Genomic DNA, 23,071 nt, shown 5'->3' with positions numbered 1-23,071 from the left:
GCAGAGTGCTAGCCTTGAGCAAAAAGGAAGCCAGGGACAGTGCTCAGGCCCTGAGTCCAAGGCCCAGGACTGGCCAAAAAAAAAAAAAAATTTAAATTTAAAAAAAAAAGCCAAAAGTGGACCTGAGCCAAGTGGTAGAGCCTCAGCCTTGAGAGAAAAAGCTCAGGGACAGCTTCCAGGACGTGAGTTCAAGCCCCAGTACCAGCACACACATGAAAAAAAAAAAAAAAAGATAGGAGGGAGAGAGAGAAGAAAGGACGGAAAAAAATCCTGAGAATGATGTCCCAGCAAAAAACATCGTTTGGAGGCAAAATAATTGTTTAAAATTTGATCATTTGATCATGGGATTATTCTTTGTAACACTGCTAATCTTGCAGATGTTACGCTGTTTCCACACTAACAAATGTCCACTGGAGTATTGGAACATTTTAATATGTGCCATAAGCTACAGTGCATTATGAATACTTTAAGAGAAGAAATGGAATTTGTTATGAAATATACCAATAGGATGGGCTGAGCATGTGGTTTGGTAGTGGTAGAGTTCTTGCCTAGTATACACGAAGCCCTGGGTTTGATTCCTCAGTACCACATAAACAGGAAAAGCCAGAAGTGGCGCTGTGGTTCAAGTGACAGAGCACTATCCTTGAGCAAAAAAGAAGCTCAGAGACAGTACTCAGGCCCTGAGTTCAAGCCCTAGGACTGGCAAAAAAAAAAAAGTGGACTTATATGAAGCAACATGTATACCAAAATTAAGGATGCTTCTGCATTCCAAGTCAACAAATGGACCAAGGTCAATGGAAAATGAAAGAGAATTTAATTTTTACATCTGAAATATTTGTTAAGAAACAATGATTGAGACTATCAGATAAGGAAATTACTGTATTTTTTTTCTTTTTTTGACAGAACTGGACATCAATACTGGGCCCTTTATATGTTAGGCAAGTTTTAAATATTAATTTTAAGAATGACCACTTGTAAGTATTAGGTATTTGTCGCATTTCTTCTCATTTTAGGAACTGAGTCAGTACTTAGCTTATGTTCTTTTTTTTAAATCAAATGTCCGGATCAAGTGGATATTTTGAACTGGATTATATATTATGTATTTTTCTGGTCCCTTGGGCTTGAACTCAGGGCCTGGGCACGGTGCCTAAGCTTTTGTGCTCAAGGCTAGTGTTCTACCACTGGAGCCACCGCTCCGCTTCCAGCTTTGTGGTGGTTAATGGGAGATAACCTGTCTGGGATAGCTTGGAACTGTGAGCCTTAGGTCTCAGCCTTCTAAGTAGCTACGAAGGCAGATGGGAGTGGCTAGTGTGGCTTTTTTTCTTTGTGTTTTCTAACAGTAGTGAGGCTTGAACTCAGAGCTTCATGCTTGCTAAGGTTACAGGTGTGAGCCACGGGATCTGAGGGAGTGGCAGACTGGCCTTGTGCTCAGGCTCCTTTTGCCTGATCTTTTGCCTCATCTCTTCAGCACTGGGATTGCAGGTGTGCACTACCTCCCAACAGGGGATATGAGAAGCCAGACACGAAAGAGCGCGTGCTGTATGTTTTCATTTTTATAGAATTGTTCAAAAGTGTAGCACCTGCCAGCAGAATGGCTCGAGTGGTAAAGCAACTGCTGCGCAACCCCGAGGTCATGAGTTCAATCTCCAAAGCGGCAAAAGGGAAAGAAAATAGCACTGGCTGTGAGGGACACAAGGTGGGAGTCGGGCTTGGTGGCTGATTAACACGAGTCACTTCTCAGGAGAATGCGTTCTCATAAAGGAAGCCCTGTGCTCCTGTCCGCAGCTACCTGGCTTCCTGCTCCTCTGCCAGGCTGGGACTGTCCAGGGGCCGCTCCAGAAGCTGAACACAGGCAGCCGGCTGAGCTGCCCCTTCCGCCCCCACCAGCTCAGCAACACACACTTGTTCTCTGTCTTTCTCCACCCCGTTTCTCTTCACCCTCTCTTCTTTCTCCCTCTTTTCTTTTCCCCTTTTCTGTCCACCCTCCTTCCCTCCTTCCTTCCCTCCCTCCCTCCCTCCCTCCTTTCTTTCCTTCCATGGTATTGAGAAGTGTTACTGTGGGTAGCACTTCCAGCCATGCCCCGTAGTTCTTTTTCTTTGAACTGTAGTTCCGATAGGGTTCTGTGCTTTGGGCCAGGGCCAGCTTTGGACTTCAGTCCTCCTGCCTCCATCTCCCAAGTAGCTGGAACGACACAAATAGGCTGGCACAACCAACCCTTCGATGTCTTTGTATCAACATCATTCTTCAGGTATTTTGTTAAAGCCACAGAAAACAGACTCCGCCACCCTAGGGATGGGCTACCACCTCTTGATGTCACGACCACATTGTTCTTGGTGACGGAAGCATTGCCCTTCTCCCGGGTCTGTGTGCCATCCCTCCCTGTGCCCGGGACTGCGAAGCCTGTGAGCCGATTCCCCGGTGCCCACTGGCCATGGCCCCTCGGGACACCTTTGGTCACCACTCCAGCCCCAAAGCATGGGCTTCCAAACCCCAGGTCCCTCCCTGCCGCCTCTCCGAGGCCCGCGAGCTCACATACCTATTACAGTGCGCTTAGTAGCTATCAAGTCGGCAGCCTGGAGCAACTGCGGTCTTTCTTGTTTCCCTGTCTCAGCCAGGGTTGAGGCTGCCAGCACCGGGGACACAGCCTCTTCCTGGGGAGATTCTGAATGCTCTGCCTCTTCCTTTCCCTCCTCCGTTTGTTTTTCTGTTTGGAGTTTTTTGCTTTGTTGTGGGTTTTTTTTTTTTTTTTTTTTTTTTTTGGCCAGTCCTGGGGCCTGGACTCAGGGCCTGAGCACTGTCCCTGGCTTCTTCCCGCTCAAGGCTAGCACTCTGCCACTTGAGCCACAGCGCCGCTTCTGGCCGTTTTCTGTATATGTGGTGCTGGGGAATCGAACCTAGGGCCTCATGTATCCGAGGCAGGCACTCTTGCCACTAGGCTATATCCCCAGCCCGGGTTTTTTGTTTTTTGCCAGTCCTGGGGCTTGAACTCGGGGCCTGAGCGCTGTCCCTGGCTTCTTTTTGCTCAAGGCTAGCACTCTACCACTTGAGCCACAGCGCCACTTCTGGCTTTTTCTGTGTATGTGGTGCTGAGGAATCGAACCCAGGACTTCCTGCATGCTAGGCAAGCGCTCTACCACAAAACCACATTTCCAGCCCTGGTTGTTTGTATTGTTTTGTTTTGTTTTGTTTTGAATCAGGATCTCACTAAGTAGCTGGAGTTGGCTTTGAATCCTTATCCTCTCACCTTCACCTCCAGAGTGCTGGGATTAAAGGCATACACCACCTCACCAGCTTCTCTTACAGCTTTCTAAAACTTTGACTATTCCCATCCTTCCTTTATGGGGAGGACAAGAAGGCAACTGGCTCCATGTTCTTGCTAATCTGGGAGGACAGCAGGCAGCTTCCTTTGTTCCATTGTGTCCTGTGTCAGGGCCTGGAGCGGGAGGGTCACAGGATGGCAGGAAATGTGTGTCTGGGTGAGGATGGATGTGACCCGTGATAAAGTGTCCAAATCCCTTCTCCTATTCCCAACCCCGAATATGCCAGGCTCGGGGAGGGTGTGCGGGGAGGCTGGGAGGCTGGAGAACAGCCCTCCACGGGTCTCAGGCCATGGCGGCACTGGGGAAGCTTTTGGAGAAGGTGGGGGAAAGCGGTGCTGTGGAGAAGAGCAGGTGTGGGTTTGGTGGGAAAGGACCAGGGGCTGGGGGGGAAAGGCAACAGAGAGACTCGAGCTTGAGAGGTGGAGGGGGGCAGTGGGCGGGGCTTGGGCGCGGTGGGCGGGGCTTGGGGCAGGCTGCTTAGTTCAGTGTGGTGGTTTTCCTTCCTTTTTCTCAGATGGCCACAGTGCTGCTCTGGGATCGCTCTACACCTAAGGTCACTTCAAGCCCGGGGACACTAGGCCATCATAGCCGACTCCAGGCCCTGTGCTTCATGTACCTGTCTTCTCTGGAGCTGTATTTCCAAAGGATTTTAAACCTGGAAAGCTAGAACGATCTGGAAAGACCACAAGGGGGTGAGGTTTGTCGTGCCAGCACTGAACTTTCTGCCTGTCTGGCCCTTTAAGTTGTCATCCTTGGGCTGAGAATATGGCCTATGTAATATGGAGGTCAGATCTGGCCAGGGAAAGAGGGCAGAAGCTGACTCCATCTCCATTGTCTCCCCAGCCCCCTCTGCTCAGAGGCCCTGGAAGATTCCCTCGACCTGTGAACAACAGTGCCACCCCCACCTCCACCCCTTGAATCCTCAGGCCAATTTTTGATGGGCGTGCCTGGATTCCTACAGGAAGGGAAGTCCCGTCCCCAGGTAATGGGAGTTCCTGAACCCCAAGAGACAGGGGCCGGCACATGGTCTATAGGTTACTGAACCTGTCTGTCAAGTGCTCGGAACTGGGAGCTTCCTGTGACCCCGCCCCCTGACCTGACCCTATTTAGGGGCAGGCCAGCTCAGGCACCATTACACCATGCCACATGTTCAAGTCTGGTATCTGTCGTCCCCATGGGGTCCCAATTCAGTGCTCCATTGGGGCTGAATTGGTTTGTTGGTACTTGGAAATCCTCCGGAAGTCTCTGTGCCACTGTCCTGTCCTGTGTTATATGGTTTTCTGAAACCTGGGACTGGTCCATCCGGAACTCCCCCAATAAATTCATCTTTTTACTTGAGACTGTCTCTGAGTGGTGGACTCTTGGCGGGATGGGGGATCCTCCCCCCCAGACACCATTACAACCTAGAGTGCTTGCCTCGTATACATGAAGCTCTGGGTTCGATTCCTCAGCACCACACATATAGAAAAAGCCAGAAGTGGAGCTGTGGCTCAAAAGGTAGAGTGCTAGCCTTGAGCAACAAGAAGCCAGGGACAGTGCTCAGGCCCTGAGTTCAAGCCCCAGGACTGGCAAAAACAAAACAAAAAAAAGTGGCATCCTTATGGGTGCTGGTTGCTCATGCCTATAATTCTAACTACTCAGGAGGCTGAGATCTGAGGATCTCAGTTCAAAACCAGCCTGGGTAAGCAAGTCCATTAGACTCCTGAGGCTTAAACTCAGGGCCTAAGCACTGTCCCTGGACTTCTTTTGCTCAAGGCTAGCACTCTACCACTTGAGTCACAGCTCCACTTCTGGCTTTTTTTTTGTGTATGTGGTACTGAGGAATCGACCCCAGGGCTTTGTGTGTACAAGGCAAGCACTCTATCACTAAGCCACATTCCCAGCTCCCATGAGACTCTTATCTCTAATTTTGTTTTTATCTTTTCTTTTTTGGTACTGGGGATCAAACCTGAGATGTTGTGCCACTGAGCTACATCCCAGCCCTCTTATCTCTAATTAACCACCAGAAAACTGGAAATGGCACTGTGGCTCAAAGTGGTCTGGTGCTAACCTTAAGCACAAAATCTCTGTAACAGCACCCAGGCCCTGAGTTCCAGTCACCTCTACCAGGATGGCCACTTTTCTTGTGTACTGTTTTATCCTTGGTACACAGTAAATAGCTACTGAGCAAACGACTCACGATCTGGGATTCCGGTGGTGGTGGGGCAGGCGGGGGGGGGGGGGGGAGCAGCAGTGTCCTGTGTCTTCTGAAAGACCCTATAGGGCAGAGGTGGCCTTCCCTCGGGAGCAGGAGAGAGGCAGATGTCCATGGTGCATCAGAAAGGCTTTGGTCACCCAAGCTGCAGAGAACTTGCAGCTGACACAGCTGAGCCCACTGGGCTTGGAGGTGGACCCACAGATGTTCAAGTGGGACTTCCTTCAGAGGAAACCCGTCGGGTTCTGGGTGCCTCCAGCCCTTGTGTCCCAGAAGCATGCATTTGCAGTGGAGGGGGAAGACTTTTTAATACTGTATAGCCCAGATTGGCCTCAAACACTCTCTCTCTCTCTTTTGTTAGTCATGGAGTTTGAACCCCGGGCCTGGGCTCTGTCCCTGAGCTCTTCAGCTCAAGGCTACGCTTTACCATTTGAGCCACAGAGCCACTTCCAGTTTTCTGAGTGGTTTATTGGAGATAAGAGTCTCATGCAGACTTTTCTGCCCTGGCTGGCTTTGAACCGTGCTCCTCAGCTCTCAGCCTCCTGAGTAGCTAGGATTATAGGCATGAGCCACCAGCGTCCCGCCAATCGTTTTTTATTATTATAATTGCTATTATAAAGGCGAGGTGTGGAGGAGTTACCGTTTTATAAGCCAGGCAGTGAGTACATTTCTTTTTAGACACTGCCACCTTGGCCTCAAACTCGTCATTCTGCCTCTGTCTCCCTAGTGCTGGGCTTTCAGGTGTGTGCTACCCTGTCCAGCCTGACATGGCAGCTCTTGAGTCAGGGTTCAAGTCCTGGGTCCTCCGTTGAGCTGTGTGAACTGAGCATGTCACTCAATGTCTCTAAACGTGTGAGAGCACCCATAATGGGTACTATTAATGGGCCTATCACAAAGGCCGGCCGTAAGTGTCAGATTCAAAGATAACGTTTGTTTAATATTTATCTTGGCATCTGGCACCCAGCCATGCCCAGTAAACATTGGCTATTGTTAACGTGCTGGGGACAGGCCCAGGGACCGCTTCCCAAGGGCTGAGGACGTAGGATGGGTCACAGGCAAAGTAAATCACCAGCCAAAAGGCAGAAAAGTGTGTGGCTCAAAGTTTGTTGCTGTTGTTGTTTGTGGTGGTTGTGGGGCTTGAACTCAGGGCCCGAGTGCTGTCCCCAAGCTTTTTTTTTGCTCAAAGCTAGCACTCTACCACTTTGAGCCATAGCACCACTTCCGGTTTTCTGGTGGTGATTGGTGACAAGAGTCTCATAGAGTTTCCTGCCTGGGCTAGCTTTGACCTGAGAGCCTCAGATCTCAGCCTCCTGAGTAGCTAGAATCACAGGCATGAGCTACCGGTGCCCAACTCGCTTTGTGTATTTAAAGTTGAAGCCCGGTACAGGCGGCTTTTTTGTAATCCTAGCTACTAGGAGGCTGAGCTCTCAGGATCATGATTGGAAGCCTTCCTGGGCAAGAAAGGCTCTGAGACTCTAATCTCCAAGAGATTGCAGAAAAAGCTGCAGGTGGCACTGTGGCTCAAGTGGTAGAGCATTAGGCTTGAGCAAAAAGAAGAGCAGGGACAGCGCCCTGGCCCTGAGTTCAAGCCCCAGTACCAGCACAAAAATAAGATAAAATAAATATCCAAAGTGCACTCTTCTAGCATGATTAAAGTGTTGTATTAGTTTTTTGCATGTCTTCTTTTTTGGTTGCATTGAGGTCAAACTCAGGGCTTTGCACTTGCTAGTTAAGCAATATACCACTGTCCATGCCTGTGGCCCAAAGGTGCTGTTTTAGGAGAGCTACATAGATAGATGTTAGTTAATGTAAATGTTTCTTTCTTTCTTTTTTTTTTTTTTTGCCAGTCCTGGGCCTTGAACCCAGGGCCTGAGCACTGTCCCTGGCTTCTTGTTGCTCAAGGCTAGCACTCTGCCACTTGAGCCATAGCACCACTTCTGGCCATTTTCTATATATGTGGTGCTGGGGAACCGAACCCAGGGCTTTGTGTATTTGAGGCAAGCACTCTTGCCACTAGGCCATATTCCCAGCCCCTGATGTTTCTTAACTGTAGCAGAAACATGGAGAGATCTCTTGGCTGTGAAGCCCCTTCTCTAAACATGGAATTTTAGGGACAGTCTTTGCTCTTCTCTATACAATAACAACCTCCAACAAACTAGCTATCTACATTGTTCAAGTGTCAGTATTTTTACTATTTTAGTCACTTCAGCTATATTAATGAAAGTGGCTCATTGGTGGAAATAGTATATTTGTCAACCGTGACCAGGCTGGCTGGAGGTTTAACATAATGGCTGTTCCTCAGTATCCACGGGGTACTGACCCCAACCTCTCAGATTCCACAAGTCCCCGGTGCTATCTCCCTCTCCCCCAGTGGAACGTGTGTGCTTGTAATTCATGCACACAGTCCTGTCCACGTGGGTTATTTTTAAAGACCCAATAGAATGCAAAAGCAATGTAGACAGTTGTTCTATTGTATTGTATTGTTAGGGGGAATAATGATAAGAAAAAGTAATTTTCCCCTAATATTTGTTGTTTTGTGCCAGTCCTGAGGCTTGAACTCAGGGCCAGGATATTGTCCCAAGAGCTTTTTTGCTCAAGGCTAGTGCTCTACCAGTTGAGCCATAACTCCATTTCTGGTTTGTTTTTTTTTAGTGCATAATCAGAGATAAGCGTTTCCTGCCCAAGCTAACTTGGAATGGCTGTCCTCAGACCTCAGCCTCGCTAGGATTACAGCTGTAACCCACCAGTGGCCATCTTCCTAATTTTATTTATTTTTCTGTGCTCGTTCTGGGGCTTGAACTCAGGGCCAGAGCGTTATCCCCAAGTGTCTTTTCCTCAAGGCTAGTGCTCTACCACCTGAGCCACAGTGCTACTTCCTGCTTTTTCTGACTAGTTTTTTTGGAGACAAGAGTCTCAGGCTGGGCACTAGTGGCTCATACCTTTAATCCTAGCTACTCCGGAGGCTGAGATCTGAGAAATGTGGTTCAAAGCCAGCCTGGGCAGACAAGTCCCCATGAGACTCTTATCTCCAATTAACCACTCAAAAACTGGAAGTGGGGTTGTGGCTCGAAGTGGTAGAGTGCCAGCCTTGAGTAAAATTGGTCAGGGACAGTGCCCAAGCCCTGAGTTTAACCCCACAACTGAATAAATAAGTAGTCTCATGGATTTTCTTGCCTGAGCTGGCTTTGAACCTTGGTCCTCAAATCTCAGCCTCCTGAGTAGCTAGGATCACAGGTGTGAGCCATCAGCACCCAATTCCCTAATATAGATAGATAGCTTTTTTTTTTTTTTTTTTGCCAGTCCTGGGGCTTGAACTCAGGGCCTGGACACTGTCCCTGGCTTTCTTTTTGCTCAAGGCTAGCACTCTGCCACTTGAGCCACAGCGCCACTTCTGGCTTTTTCTGTTTATGTGGTGCCGAGGAATCGAACCCAGGGCTTCCTGCATGCTAAGCAAGCACTGTACTGCTAAGCCACATTCCCAGTCCCAATTTCCTTCCTAATACTTTTGATCCATGATTTGTTCAGTCTGTGGATGCAGGACTCAAACATATGGAATTCTGACTATATGAGTTCTAAAAAATAAATAAATAAAAGGAAGCAGAAGCAGAAAGAACCTTCCATGAAATTAAAAAAATAAAAATAAAAAAGAACCTTCCATGGAGGAAAGCGGTCCCAAACTGCCCCACAGACTGTTGTTTAGCTTCCCCAGGAGCCACTGCCAAACATGTGAGGGCAGGCATGAAGATTGTCGGTAGAACAGGAAAGAACTTCTCACGTGCAGTTGGAGGTAAGGACCAGGCCTCCCCATAACCATCGGCAGCCTCTGCCCCTCCCGAGTCCGTCCGACCCATCTCCAGGTGGCTTCTCCTCTCCCTACCAAGTTCATGACCAGTTCTGGTCCCTGAGGTTCTGCCTTCTGGAAGGACTGTCTCCTCACCAGGTGTTCGCTGTGGGAGGGGCTGGAGCATGGCAACAGTCCATTTGGGGTTCACTCCCCATCTACTAACCCGTCCAGGAACCAGACCCAAAGGTGTCTGCTCCAGCAGCTGGGCATACAAAGCCCTAAGAGGCCACAGGGCTGAGCTGAGGAGGAGATGTGGAGGCAGCAGCGGTGGGTGAGGGTCGGGACGCACCAGGAGGAGACTCACTTGCGCCTTTGCGTCTTCTCAGGACCCTCCTATCCTCACGTGAACCTACGTACGGCACACTGTGCTCTGGGTCCTACCAGTGAGTGAAGCAGCATATACCAAGAGAGGCGAACGCTGCTTCCTCAATTGCTCAGACACCTGCTTCGTGACCAGTGGTAGAGGGCCTGGGATATCATAACTCTAGTCCAGCTGGCTGCCTGTGGCTCGTGCCTGTCCTGGAAACCCAGGAGGCTGAGATTCAAGGACTGCAGTTCAAGGCCAGCCCAGCCAGGAAAGTCCATGAGACTCTTACCTCCAATTAACCACTAGAAAACCCAAAGCGAGGCTGTGGCTCAAGTAGAGCACTAGGCTTGAGCACAAAAGCTCAGAGACATTGCCCAGGCCCTGAGTTTAACTCCCAGGATCAGCACACACAACACAAAAGCTGTGTTGAATAGGTTTTCATGCACTGACATCCCATCTGAGAGGAAGTAGAGACAGGAGAATCAAGGTTCAAGCTGCCCTGAGCCTCAATGTGAAACTCCCCAAAACAGAGCAAAAAGAATGAGAGAGGGCTCAGTGACAGAACCCTGAGTTCAAACCCTGGCACTGTCAAAAACAAAGCAGCAAAAACCAGTGAAAACAGTATTTCCTGACAGTGAATGGTCAGTAGTGTGCTACTTACTCAAGTTTTGCAGAAAAATAACAAGAAGAGATAAGGTGGCCTTTTTTTTTTTTTGCCAGTCCTGAGGCTTGAACTCAGGGCCTGAGCACTGTCCCTGGCTTAGTTTTGCTCAAGGCTAGCACTCTACCACTTGAGCCATAGCACCACTTCCGGCTTTTTCTGTTTGTGTGGTACTGAGGAACCGAATCCACAGCTTCATGCATGATAGGCAATCACTCTACCACTAAGACACATTCCCGGCCCTATGGGCAACCTAGTTAAAAAAAAAATTGGTGCTGGTACTGGAGTTTGAACTCGGGACCTGGGCACATTATCCCTGAGCTCTTTTGCTCAAGGCTAGTACACTATCACTTGAGCCACAGCTCCACTTCCAATTTCTGTGGTAAGAGTCTCATGAACTTTCCTGCCAGGGCTGGCTTTGAACCTCAGATCTCAGCTTACTGAGTAGCGAGGATTCCAGACCTGAGCTACTAAAGTAGCCCATATGAATATGAATAGAGGGCTTCGGAGCCAGATGAGGTGGGAGGTGCCTCCAATCCCAGCACTTGGGAGGCAAAGCCCAGAGGATCAAGAGTTTGAGGCTAGCTTCAATAATGTCAGATCTAATCTCAAAAGCAACATACAACCGAAAGGGCTGGGGCATGACTTCACAGAGCAGTTGCCCGGCATGTGTCAAGCACTGCGTACAAACCCAGGACTTCAAAGGAAGTCACTTCACCACTTCTTCATCTACTTCTTCCCCCAGCCACGAGGCCATTTTCCTGCTGGAAGCTGCTCAAGCCCAAGGGCTGTGTCCACACAGTGAGCCACCCGGAAACCCAGACTGCACCCGAAAGCCAAACTGCGCAAACTGAGCTGGTCAGCCCTGTAAAGGGAATGCCTTGCTCTGTGAATTGTATTGTGTTTTTGTACAGGTAACTCTTATGTGTTTTTGTACAGGTAACTCGTAGGAATGGTTTGCTGTGGCACAAAACAAACAGCTTCTATTTATTTGGTATTCCCTATGTCTCTGTGCCATGTCTCTCTCCTCCAGTCCTTGAAAAATCTGCTCGATTGGAGCCAGCGCTGGCAGCTCCCGCTTGTTATCCCAGCTACTCAGGAGGCAGAGATCTGAGGATCAAAATTCGAAGACAACCCCGGAAGGTAGGAAAATCGGTGAGACACATCAGAAAACCAGAAGTGGAGCTATAGCTGCAAGTGATAGAGTTTTGTTTACAAAAACAAAACAGAACCTAGGTACAGCACCCAGGCCCTGAATTCAAGCCACACACAGACAAAAATACTTAAAAAAAAAAAAAGTGGATTGTATTGGAGGCAGGAACCAGCAGGAAGAGGGAGGTTGGGGAGGGCTAAAGAATATGAATACGTGTATATAAACAGGACAATGAAACCAGTTGAGATTGTTTTAAGAACGGGATTGAGAGTGATGGAGGAGGTTGACAAGGGTACATTGTATACATGTATGGAAATGTTACAATGGAGGACAACTAATACATGCTCATCAAAAATTTAACTTAGAAAACCAAGTGGGGCTGGACAGCAGTGGCTGACTTATATAATCCCAGCCACTGTAGAAGTTGAGATCTTAGGATCACAGTTCAAAGCCAGCCCAGCTAGGAAAGTCTGTGAAACTCAATTCCAGTTCACCAAAAACCTGGAAACGGAGCCTGGAAGTGGAGCCGTAGCTCAAGGGCCACAGAGCTAGCCTGGAGCACCCAAGCTCAGGAACAGTGCCCAGGTCCTGAGTTTAAGACCCAGGACCAGCACACACAGAGAGCCAGTCTATTGGAAATGTGAAAGGAGGACCAGACAGCTGTTAGTACTGGAAATGTGGCTCCGTGATGGAGTGCTTGCCTAGCGTGCACAAGACCTTGGGTTCCATTCTAAGCACCACAAAATCAAAACCAGCGCTCCCTTTTTTTTGGTGGCAGAATAGGATTTGAACTCAGAGCTTTGCACATAGGCACTGGTACTGCTGAGTCATGCCTGGTGGTAGTTACTTGTTCAGGTAGGGGCTCACTTCCTGTCTGGGTAGCACCTGGGGACAGTCTATGTTAGACTTCCTGTCCAGCTAAAACAATAAGTGTGCATCTCTGCACAGTTCTCCAGAGAAGGTGGGGGGTGTCTCAGGAACATTTTCTACCCCACCTAGCCTCAACCCATTATCCTCCCAAATTCGGCCACTAATCGCAGCTGCTAGGTAGGATTATGAGCATGAACCACGAGCTCCAGTAAGTGATCACTTTTGATCACTGATAGAAAATGGTAGAGAACCAATGCAATATTTTGGAAACTGAGGAAATACTACACCCTAATAAATCACCTTAAGGTATATGCCCAAGAGAAACGCTTGGACACATGTACAACAGGAGACATTAACATGAATATTCTTAGAAACAGTTTGAAATAGAAAAAAAAAAAAGCAGGAAATTTGATTCCTTTCCTCAGGGCAAACAGATTAATACACTGAGGTATAGTGACACAACAAAAGAGGATCAAGCAAGGGAAAGTGAATAAAACTGGATTGAATGAACCTTAATAGTGAGTTGAATGCAAAAAGAAAGTATAATGAGAAGACAATAATAAAATACTCTTCATAAAAGTTCAAAGTCAAAGCCAAACAATACATTTTGTTTTGTTTTGCTTTGTTCCGCCAGGGGGCTTTAACTTAGGGCCTGGATGCTGTCTCTGAGCTCAAGTGCACAAGGCTACTGGCTCTACCACTTGTTAGCCAGAGCCCCACTTCTGGTTTTCTGGTGGTTACATTGGAGATAAGACTCTCATGACAGGCTGGCCTTGAACCATGCATGATCCTCAACTCTCAGCCTCCTGAGCAGCAAGGATTACAGGCATGAGCCACCAGAGCCGGGCCAAACAATATGCTTCATAGACATGGAAAGGCGTGTTATTTTTTTTTTTCTCTGAAATACATCATTCCAGCCAGGTGCTGGTGGCTCACGCCTGTAATCCTCGCTACTCAGGAGGCTGAGGTCTGAGGATCAAGGTGTGAAGCCAGCCTTAGCAGGAAATTCTGTAGACCTATGTCCAATTAACCACCCAAAACAAAACAAAAACCCAGTAGTGCGGGTGTGGCTCAAGTGGAGTACCAGCCTTGAGCAAAACAGTTGGGGGGGGGGGGGGGGCCGTGGCCAGGCCCAGAGTACAAGCCCAAGACCAGCCACAACACAAAAACTAACAACAACAAAACTCAACTCTGGCAGGTGGCGCCCTGGGCGGTGGGACAAGGAATACACGGGTGAAGAAATCCTGCAGCTGTAGATGCAAGTGGCTCTACATCCGTCCCTCCGAGGGATGAAGCTCGCGCCCTGCCCTGAGTACGCATGTCAGCTTTAAGAGGAGGATCATGCAGGGATCAGTGATGATCGCGTGTCATTAACTAACCCATCCCGGGGCCCCGAAGCCCGCCTCCCCCCAGCCCGAGCCCGGCGGGGCCGTCGGGGCAGCGGAGGGGGAACTGCGAGGGTGGAGGGCGGCGACTGTTTTCACTTTTCTCTTCTTGTTTTCTCAGGGACCGGGAAAGTCGGAATTTCTCATCTTTTCCAATTCCCACCTCGTTTCCTGGTTCAGGGCGAATTCAGAGAAGCCGAGTCTCCCACGTGGAGACGGCCCCGCGTGGAGGCGTGGGGAGGCGGCCGGGGGCCGGGGCGCCCCAGCCCGGGGCCCCCCGCCCACCCCCCTCCGCGCGCGGGCGGGCGGGCCTCGGCAGCCCGCGGCGATGGCCCCGGAGCGGGGCGGAGCGGGGGGCCCCGGCGGGCTGGGGCGCCTCGCGGGCCGGGAGGCCCGGGTGCCGTCCGGTGGGCGGCCTGGGCGGGCGCGGCCGGCCCGGGCCTTTCCCCGCGCGGGGCGGGCGGCCCTGGCTCCGCTCCAGACCCGGCCCGGGGTGACATCACCACCCTCCTCCGGCCGGCGCGGGCGGGCGGCGGGGCCCCGAAATCCCCTAAAAACAGAGTGAGTCACCGCCGGCCCGCCCTGCAGGCGGGGCGACCCCGAGCGCAGGCTGGGCGGCCGCCGCGCCGGGCGCACCGAGCGGCCTCCAGCGGGAGCGCAGCGGAGCGGCGCGCGCGGGTCCGCGGCCCCCGGCCTCAGGCGCCCGGCGGCGGCGCGCGCGCAGCCCCTCCACGGCCCCGGCGCGGCGCGCGCGCTCCCGCGCTCCCGACCCCCGCGCACGGCGGCTCGGGCCGCGGCGCAGCGCGCAGGCGCGGCCGCATTCCCGGCAGTGACGCGGCGGCGGGCGCGCGCGGCGCATTTCCGCCTCTGGCGAATGGCTTCGCTCTAGCGCGCGCCGCGGGCTCAGCTGCGACCCCGGCCCCGCCCCCGGGACCCCGGCCATGGACGGTGAGGACGCCCTCGGACCCCGCGGGGTGGCCGCGTCCGGGCGGGCGAGGCAGTGGCGGGGGCCCCCCGCACCCCGCCCTCGGCGCCTCGAGGTGCTGCGCAGGGAGCGGCCGGCCGGATGGTGGCGTGGGGCGGGGCGGGCGGCGAGGGTTCTGACTCGGTTTCCCCTCTCGGTGTCAGGGGAGGGAGCGTTGCGCAGTTCCCCCCCCCCCCGGGGTGGGAGTGAGGGGCGGGCCTTGACTCACTTTCCCCCCCTCCGGGGCCCGCGGGGCGGTTGTGTTGTGACTCCGTTTCCTTGTGTGGGGAGAATGTATCTGAGCCTGCTTTGGGGGGGGGGGGGAGTGCCCTCTTTCAGTGTCCCTCGTGGAAGTGGGACGGGCCCTGACTCAGTTTCCTTCTGCAGAGGAAGGATTCCATAACCCTTCTGCTTGGAGCAGCAGGTGCTGCCGCCCCTTAGTTTCAGCGCAGGCAGTGGGGGGCAGGTCCCGAAGTCCGGGGCGGGCGCCCGGAGCCCCTCCCCTCCCCGCCCTGTAAGCACTGACAGTGCCTCCCCCTTCCCTTTCAGACCTGTTCCCCCTCCTCTTCTCCTCGGGTAAGTGGACCGGCCTTTGGTAGTGGTGGCGAGGGAGGAGGGGCTGTTGGGGCTCGGGACCTGACGCGCGCTCGCTGGCCGTGTCTCCAGCAGAGCCCGCCCAGGCTTCTGGCCCCTATGTGGAGATCATGGAGCAGCCCAAGCAGCGGGGCATGCGCTTCCGCTACAAGTGCGAAGGGCGCTCCGCGGGGAGCATCCCTGGCGAGCGGAGCACAGACACCACGAAGACGCACCCCACTATCAAGGTCGGCACTGAACCCCCAGGGATGAGCGGGAGCACCGATGGAGTGGGAGGGACCCCAGGAGCCCCAGCAGACTTGCCTCTCAGGCTGCTTTACCCTCGTGTCAGGGAGCCAGGTTTGGGATTGCTGGCCTTCTAGAATACTCCCTGTACTTTGGACAGATCAATGGCTACACAGGACCAGGGACAGTTCGCATCTCCCTGGTCACCAAGGACCCTCCTCACCGGCCTCATCCCCACGAGCTTGTGGGGAAGGACTGCCACGATGGCTTCTACGAGGCCGAGCTGTGTCCCGATCGCTGCATCCACAGGTGAGAGTCCTGCAGGTCAGTGAGTGGCGGGAGGCAGAGCAGACGGGTAGTCCTTACCAAGTTTCTCCTGCCTTGGCACCAAGTCACATTTCCCTCAGGCTCTGCAAACTGATTTTGTCTTGAAATTGATCTGTTAATAGGTCTATTGAACTAATGGGTTGCCCTGTAACTAATGAACTATTAGTTGACAAGATGAATTACCCAAATAAATAAACAAGATACCTTAAGAGTAATGATTTTTCTGGCCAGTCCTGGGCTTGGACTCAGGGCCTGAGCGCTGTTCCTGGTTTCTTTTTGCTCAAGGCTAGCACCACAGTGCCACTTCTGGCCATTTTCTATGTATGTGGTGCTAGGGAATAGAACCCAGGGCTTCATGAATATGAGGCAAGCACTCCTGGCACTGGGCCATACTCCCAGCCCAAGAGTATTGATTTCTGTAGTGAAAATGAAACGACTGAAAGGGCAACCCCAGGCTAGGGAGCTGGTCTCATCATTTTGGATTGAGAAATCAGGGAAGACCTCTTTCTTCTAAGACTTGGTGGGAAAGCACAGAGAAGCCTGAAGCAGCATTCCAACCTGAAGGAGCAATGGCTGCGCAGTGGGAGGGAGCTTAGTGCAACTAGGGGGTGGGAAAGAAGCCCCTGTGGCCAGGCACGGGGAGGGGGGGTTCTTGCCCCCAGAGGTAAGGAGAGGAAGGCCTCGGAAGGGTCTGGAGTGTCGCAGCGGTGGCCTGCAGGTTGAGGAAGGGCATTCGGCGCCCTGCTGGAGGCCTGGGGCTGATTCTTGGGGGGTACTTCAGTTTCCAGAACCTGGGGATCCAGTGTGTGAAGAAGCGGGACCTGGAACAGGCCATCAGCCAGCGCATCCAGACAAACAACAACCCCTTCCAAGGTGAGGGGCCGGGAAGGAAAGCCGGGGGCCCCGTCACCTGTCACCTCCCCGCTGCCTGCCCGCCGCTCCCCCACTGGCCAGGCCTCACAGTGCCGGTGACATCTCCCTCCCACTCGGGCCACGCGCCCATTTCACCACTGCCACACAGGCCGGAGATGGGCAGTGACTTCCCGGGTCACAGCGGAGTCGGCAGTGGGACCACAGCCTTGTCTCCCTCCTCCTCCTCCTCCTCCCAGGACTGCTGTCACACCCGCCCTCCAACCACCCTCCCTGCCCCTGCTTCTGCCCTCTCTCACCTCCTGGCTCTCATCACCGACTGTCTGTTTCTCTGGCAGTTCCCATCGAAGAGCAGCGTGGGGACTATGACCTGAACGCTGTGCGGCTCTGCTTCCAGGTGACAGTGCGAGATCCGTCCGGCAGGCCCCTCCGCCTGCCGCCTGTCCTCTCTCATCCTATCTTTGACAACCGTGAGTGGCCAGGTCGCCTAGTGAAGGGGAGAGGGTGGATGGCCAGGAGGGAGGGGCCCGGATGGGGGGGCCCGGATGGGGGGCTGTGTAGTCATCCCGCACATTCATCACCTCTTCTGAGCCCCCGGTGCTGGTTGAGACCCAGAAGCGCCCCTCGGAGTAGAGCCCCCTCCCCGCTGTCGGGGGTGTGCCGGGAGTCAGGTGTTTTCCATGTCACGTGCCCAGCGGGTGGCATGGCGGGCTCTGCGCCAGGGACTCTAGGAAGTGGACTCCTGGGAACTGGCCATGCTGGACAGTGACAGTTCATTGACAGAGACGCCCTGGAAGCTCCTAGTGGGCCGGGCTGACACTGAACCGGGAGGACGGATGAAAACAAAAGAGCTCTGGAGTCCCAGAGACAGGAAACCAAGATAAACTGGAGGGCAGGACCTGAGCTTGCTGCCAGGATGGGGCTAAAGCAGATCCCCAGCCGCTGCGGGGGCTGGGTGGAGAAAGCTAGTTCCCGCCACAGGACACCGATGCTTAGATGTCAGTCACTGTGCTGTCCCTCCTGCCTGGAATCCTACTGAGCACTGAACATAGCAGTAAAGTAGTTGCCGAGTTGGTTGGATTCAGGAGCAGCTGGATTAGTGTGACTCTGACCACAGAGGTGAGGTTGGCGAGCGTTGGGCAGCCTTGGCCCTGGGCTGCGCTGCGGTGTCGCCTGCAGGCCACCCTGGGGACTTGTGGTGGCTCAGGGCTTCCTTCCTGGTGGTCACACCCTCAGGGGCCCCCAACACGGCGGAGCTGAAGATCTGCCGCGTGAACCGGAACTCCGGGAGCTGCCTGGGCGGGGATGAGATCTTCCTGCTGTGCGACAAGGTGCAGAAAGGTACACTCAGGGGCCGGGCTGGGCTCCTCGGACTGAGCGGTGCGGGCGAGGCTGAGCAGAGGGGGGCAGTGTCAGGTCTCCGGCTTTCAGGGCTCCCCACTCCCCCGGGGTCTTGGGACCCCAGCTGGGCAGCAGGGCCAAGTCTCTAGAGACAGGCCCTGGAGGTTGGGGGCAGCAGGTTTTGGAGGTTTCGATGCCCTGACCTCCCTGCTGCCTTCTCCCGCAGAGGACATTGAGGTCTACTTCACGGGGCCCGGCTGGGAGGCCCGAGGCTCCTTTTCCCAAGCCGACGTGCACCGGCAGGTGGCCATCGTGTTCCGGACCCCTCCGTACGCAGACCCCGGCCTGCAGGCGCCCGTGCGCGTCTCCATGCAGCTGCGGAGGCCTTCGGACCGGGAGCTCAGCGAGCCCATGGAGTTCCAGTACCTGCCCGACACAGGTACCCTGCGGGGAGGCCGCAGCCGGCCAGCGGGCTGAGCCTGGGGTTCGCACTCTGTAATCATTACCATGTGGGCCATGATGGCGAGGCGCATGCGACAATGAGTTCATTCAACCTCGTGCCCCAGAGTCCCCTGGACACACGGCTCAGCAGGACCCATCGCTGGCCTCGTTTAAGATAGTGACACTCAAAGCTTAGTTAACCACGTCTGCCCCGTTCCAAGAGTCCCAGTAAAATAACTTGAACCTCTCCCTATATTTTTGAGAGCTGAGCCTTGTCCGTGCTCCTTGATCAGTGGGGACGAGACATCTAATTGCAGGTCCCTAGCTCCACAGAGTGGTTACTCTGCTGCGTGTCTTGTCTCTTTCCTCTCTCTCTAGTTTTGTTAGTTTATGCTAATGTAAAGGAATTTCATTGTGCTATTTCCATACATGTATATGATGTACATTGATCAAATTATTTCTACACAATTTTTTTTTGTTGTTTTGTTTTTTGGCCAGTCCTGGGCCTTGGACTCAGGGCCTGAGCACTGTCCCTGGCTTCTTTTTGCTCAAGGCTAGCACTCTGCCACTTGAGTCACAGCACCACTTCTGGCCATTTTCTGTATATGTGGTGCTGGGGAACTGAACCCAGGGCCTCATGTATACGAGGCAAGCACTCTTGCCACTAGGCCATATTCCCAGCCCCCATAATTTTTTTATTATTGGCCATGGGGCTTGGACTCAGGGCCTGGGCGCTGTCCCTGAGCTTATTTGCTCAAAGCTAGTGCTCTACCACTTGGAACCACAGCTCCACTTCTGGTTTTCTGGTGGTTAATTGGAGATAAGAGTCTCATGGACTTTCCTGCCCAGGCTGGCTTTGAACCACAATCTTCATAACTCAGCCTTCTGAGTAGCTAGGATAACAGTGATGAGCCACTGGCACCCGGCTCCATAATTCTTTTTTTGTTTGTTTTTGTTTTTTGTTTTGGCCAGTCCTGGGCTTGGGACTCAGGGCCTGAGCACTGTCCCTGGCTTCTTTTTGCTCAAGGCTAGCACTCTGCCACTTGAGTCACAGCACCACTTCTGGCCATTTTCTGTATATGTGGTGCTGGGGAATTGAACCCAGGGCTTCATGTATATGAGGCAAGCACTCTTGCACTAGGCCGTACTCCCAGCCCCCATAATCCTTATCACCCGTTTTGAAACAGTTTTTAGCCCATACTTAGCTATGAAGTCACAGCTGAGCCTCCTGCCCCTGCCAGGCAGCCCAGCCGTGCTTAGGTGGAGGCTGTATGCGCATGTGTGGCGGCTGGTGAATGCAGGCCCCGTAAGCACAGAGGTGGAAGAGTCAGCTTCCCTGCCCTTCGCCAATCAGTCAGCACACAGACATGCAAATCCCATTCTTAGTTCAAGAATGGAGGACACCTTGGAGGGCTATGCGAGTGTCCTGCGAGTGCACCTGCAGGACCGGAACCCCCGGGGTGGGGGGCGGGTCCCCTAGAGGAAGACCCGGAGGTGCACTTTCCAGGCAGGAGGCTCAGACATCCCTGTGAACGGCTCATACCAGTCCTTCCCAGCCACCCCTGATTCAGGCCCCCAGATCGCGCTTCTCGTGCTGTTACTGTCACTGAAGCGCCACGCCATTAGCAATAGGCAAATGTCCCCCAGAGCCTGGCTCCTGAGCTTGGCTTCCAGGGGATATTCAGCCAAGAAAGCCTTCTCAGACAGCCGTCACGTCTTGAAACTGCCGAGCTTCCGTGCTCTGCACCTCTAGTCCCTGCTCTGGAGTGTGGGCGTCCCGGGGAGCGCTGGGGCCTGGCGGAGGGGAGCCAGCCCCACTCTCCCCATTCTCTCCCCATTCCCCTCCCAGATGATCGCCACCGGATTGAGGAGAAACGCAAAAGGACCTACGAAACCTTCAAGAGCATCATGAAGAAGAGTCCTTTCAACGGTGAGGCGGGGTGGGGCGAGCCCCGGGCAGAGGCCGCCAGCAGGGAGGGGGACGACCTAGCGGCCCAGAGCTGACCCAGCCTCTGCCCTGCAGGACCTGCGGACCCCCGGCCCCCATCCCGGCGCATCGCTGTGCCTTCCCGAAGCGCAGCTTCCGTCCCAAAGCCGGGTAAGGATCGTCTTTCTTCTCACTGGAGCGGTGGCTCAAACTTCCTCAGCTGGAGCGGGGACGCCTTCTGGAAGGGCAGTGAGCAGGCGTCGCTCAGCCACAGGCGGCTAATGGTAGTCAGGTCATGCGGGGAGCCATGCACGCGTGGGTTCCTGGGCCCTGCCACAGAGCTGGAGACTCTGGAGTGTGGCCCAGGACCAGTAGCGTCCTGAGGAGACAAACGAGCATGGAAGGCTGAGGACCACGGCAGCAGTTCAACCCCGAACTGGATTTTTATTTATTTGGGGGTGGGGGAGCTGGTCCAGCAGCTTGATCTCAGGGCCTGGACCCTGTCCCTGAGCTTTTTTGCTCAAGGCTGGTGCTCAGTCACTTGAGCTACAGCTCTACTTCTGGCTTTTTGGTGTTTCATTAGAGACGAATCGCACAGACTTTCATTTCCAGGCTGGCTTTGAACCATGATCCTCGAATTCAGCCTCCTGAGTAGCTAGAATTAGAGGCATGAGCCACCTGGGAGATAACTCTGTGTGTGTGTGTGCCAGTTACAGGGGTTTGAACTCAGGGTCTGGGGGCTGTTCCTTAGCTTTTTCACTTAAGGCTGGTGCTCAGTCACTTGAGCCACAGCTCCACTTCTGGCTTTTTGGTGATTCATCGGAGACAAGAGTTTCATGATCTTTCCTGCCCTAGCTGGCTTTGAACCAAGATCCTCATGTCTCAGCTTTCTGGGTAGCTTGGATTACAGGCATGAGCCACTCCCACCCAGCCTGAATTGTCATCTTTAAGGTACAGATGCTACAGAGACAGAACTGGGATAGCTACTCCAAGCTCTCAAATGAATTAGGAAAGCAAAAGACAAAGTGCTTCTAAAGTAGCAAGGTGTACACGCTCAGTGGGCAAGCACCCACTGCGGGCCGCTGCTCCCTGAATGTGCCATGGGTTTAGCCCCTCTTAGAAGAGAACTTTAAGGAGTTTGTGGGCTTAGGAGGTCAGGGAAGGCTCCAGTAGGAGGGCTGGAAGCAGACCCAGCAGGCCAGGGAAGATGGGTAAGTGGAAGGAGCTAGTCTGTTGGCAGAGATTGCAAAGGGAGGGGTTGATCCTGAGCACTCTTGCGAGGGGCTGGGTCTCTGGTCTCTAGTGCTGCCTCTGACCCCTGTCTCTTTGTCTCTCCTCCAGCCCCCCCGCCTTACACCTTTCCTCCACAGCTCAGCACCATCAACTTCGATGAGTTTTCCCCCTTGCTGTTACCTTCAGGGCAGATCCCAAACCAGGCCTCGGCTTTGGCATCCGCCTCTACTCCAGTCCTGGCCCAGACTATGGTCCCTACACCAGCCATGGCGCCGCCCCTGGGCCAGGCTCCCGCCCCTGTTCCAGGCCTCGCCCCAGGCCCTCCGCAGGCTGTGGCCCCACCTGGCCCAAAAGCCACCCAGGCCGGGGAAGGCACCCTGTCCGAGGCCCTGCTGCAGCTGCAGTTCGATGCTGACGAAGACCTGGGGGCCTTGCTCGGCAACAGCACAGACCCAGCAGTGTTCACAGACCTGGCGTCTGTGGACAACTCTGAGTTTCAGCAGCTGCTGAACCAGGGTCCACCCATGCCCCACCCCGCCGCCGAGCCCATGCTCATGGAGTACCCTGAGGCCATCACTCGCCTGGTAACCGGGTCCCAGAGGCCCCATGATCCAGCTCCCAGCCAACTGGGGGCCTCGGGGCTCCCCAATGGCCTCTCAGGGGACGAAGACTTCACCTCCATTGCGGACATGGACTTCTCAGCCCTTTTGAGTCAGATCAGCTCCTAAGAGGGTGACGCCGGCCCTACCCAGAGCACCAGGTTGCAGGGAACTGAAGCCCTCCCAAAGCACTATGGATTCTGGGGAGTGTGCTCCAACTGCCCTCAACTTCTTTGGGTGATATCTTCTGGGAGTGGCGCATTTTATTCTTTTATTGGCAGTGTCTCTCTCTTTTTTGGAGGTGCTTAAGTAGAAGCATTAACTTCTCTGGAAATGGGGAGGACTCTGTCTCTTTCTCCCCCTGTCTTGATGGTCTGCTCCCTCTCTGTAGGGAACTCCGGAGGCGCCCTTTCCCATCCTCCAGCTTACAGCACTCTCCGAAACAGAGGAGCAGCTAGAACTATGGCCACAAAGCCTTATTATCAAGTGTCTTCCTCACGTCACAAGTTCATTCACACCTTGAGCTAAAATTATGCTCCTATTAGCAGCCCCTGTGTGGCGCTGCGTGACACCAGCGCTTGAAGGGCTGGACTTCCTGCCCTGTAGGTCAGTACCAGCTCTTTCCTTGCCCAGGGAGTTTGGAGACTTCCCTGCTCCCCCTTTTCTCAAGTGCCTTAATAGCAGGGCAAATTGTATGAGAATAGTGGAGGGCAGGCCGGAAGCTCTCCAGCCAAGAAGCAAGTTTTTAACTGAAGATTTAAGCAGTTGGACTCTCGCTCTTTCTATTCTAAACTAATAAATGCGTTGCCAAGCTG

The 23,071-nt window shown here is 53.5% G+C and overlaps 1 protein-coding gene across 2 annotated transcripts; it reads left to right on the top strand.

Annotated features, from left to right (window-relative positions):
• The first annotated feature begins 14,591 nt into the window (after positions 1–14,591).
• On the top strand, positions 14,592–23,071 carry Rela (RELA proto-oncogene, NF-kB subunit). 2 transcript variants are annotated; one of them, XM_048360555.1, is made up of 11 exons: positions 14,592–14,683; positions 15,249–15,275; positions 15,369–15,520; positions 15,679–15,827; positions 16,627–16,718; positions 17,054–17,185; positions 17,952–18,056; positions 18,283–18,495; positions 20,347–20,427; positions 20,521–20,595; positions 21,766–23,071. In XM_048360555.1, exons 1-11 carry the CDS (start codon positions 14,677–14,679, stop codon positions 22,383–22,385), a joined length of 1,653 nt encoding a protein of 550 aa, XP_048216512.1. In that variant the 5' UTR covers positions 14,592–14,676; the 3' UTR covers positions 22,386–23,071. The 2 variants fall into 2 exon arrangements, with proteins under 2 accessions (XP_048216512.1, XP_048216513.1); XM_048360556.1 differs by lacking the exons at positions 14,592–14,683; positions 15,249–15,275; positions 16,627–16,718 and having other exon boundaries at positions 15,393–15,520.

The sequence above is a fragment of the Perognathus longimembris genome, chromosome 13 (assembly GCF_023159225.1).
Source record: "Perognathus longimembris pacificus isolate PPM17 chromosome 13, ASM2315922v1, whole genome shotgun sequence".
Classification (NCBI taxonomy): Eukaryota; Metazoa; Chordata; class Mammalia; order Rodentia; family Heteromyidae; genus Perognathus; species Perognathus longimembris.
The sequence above is the reverse complement of the archived record's forward strand: the minus strand, read 5'-3'. Positions and strand labels throughout refer to the sequence as shown.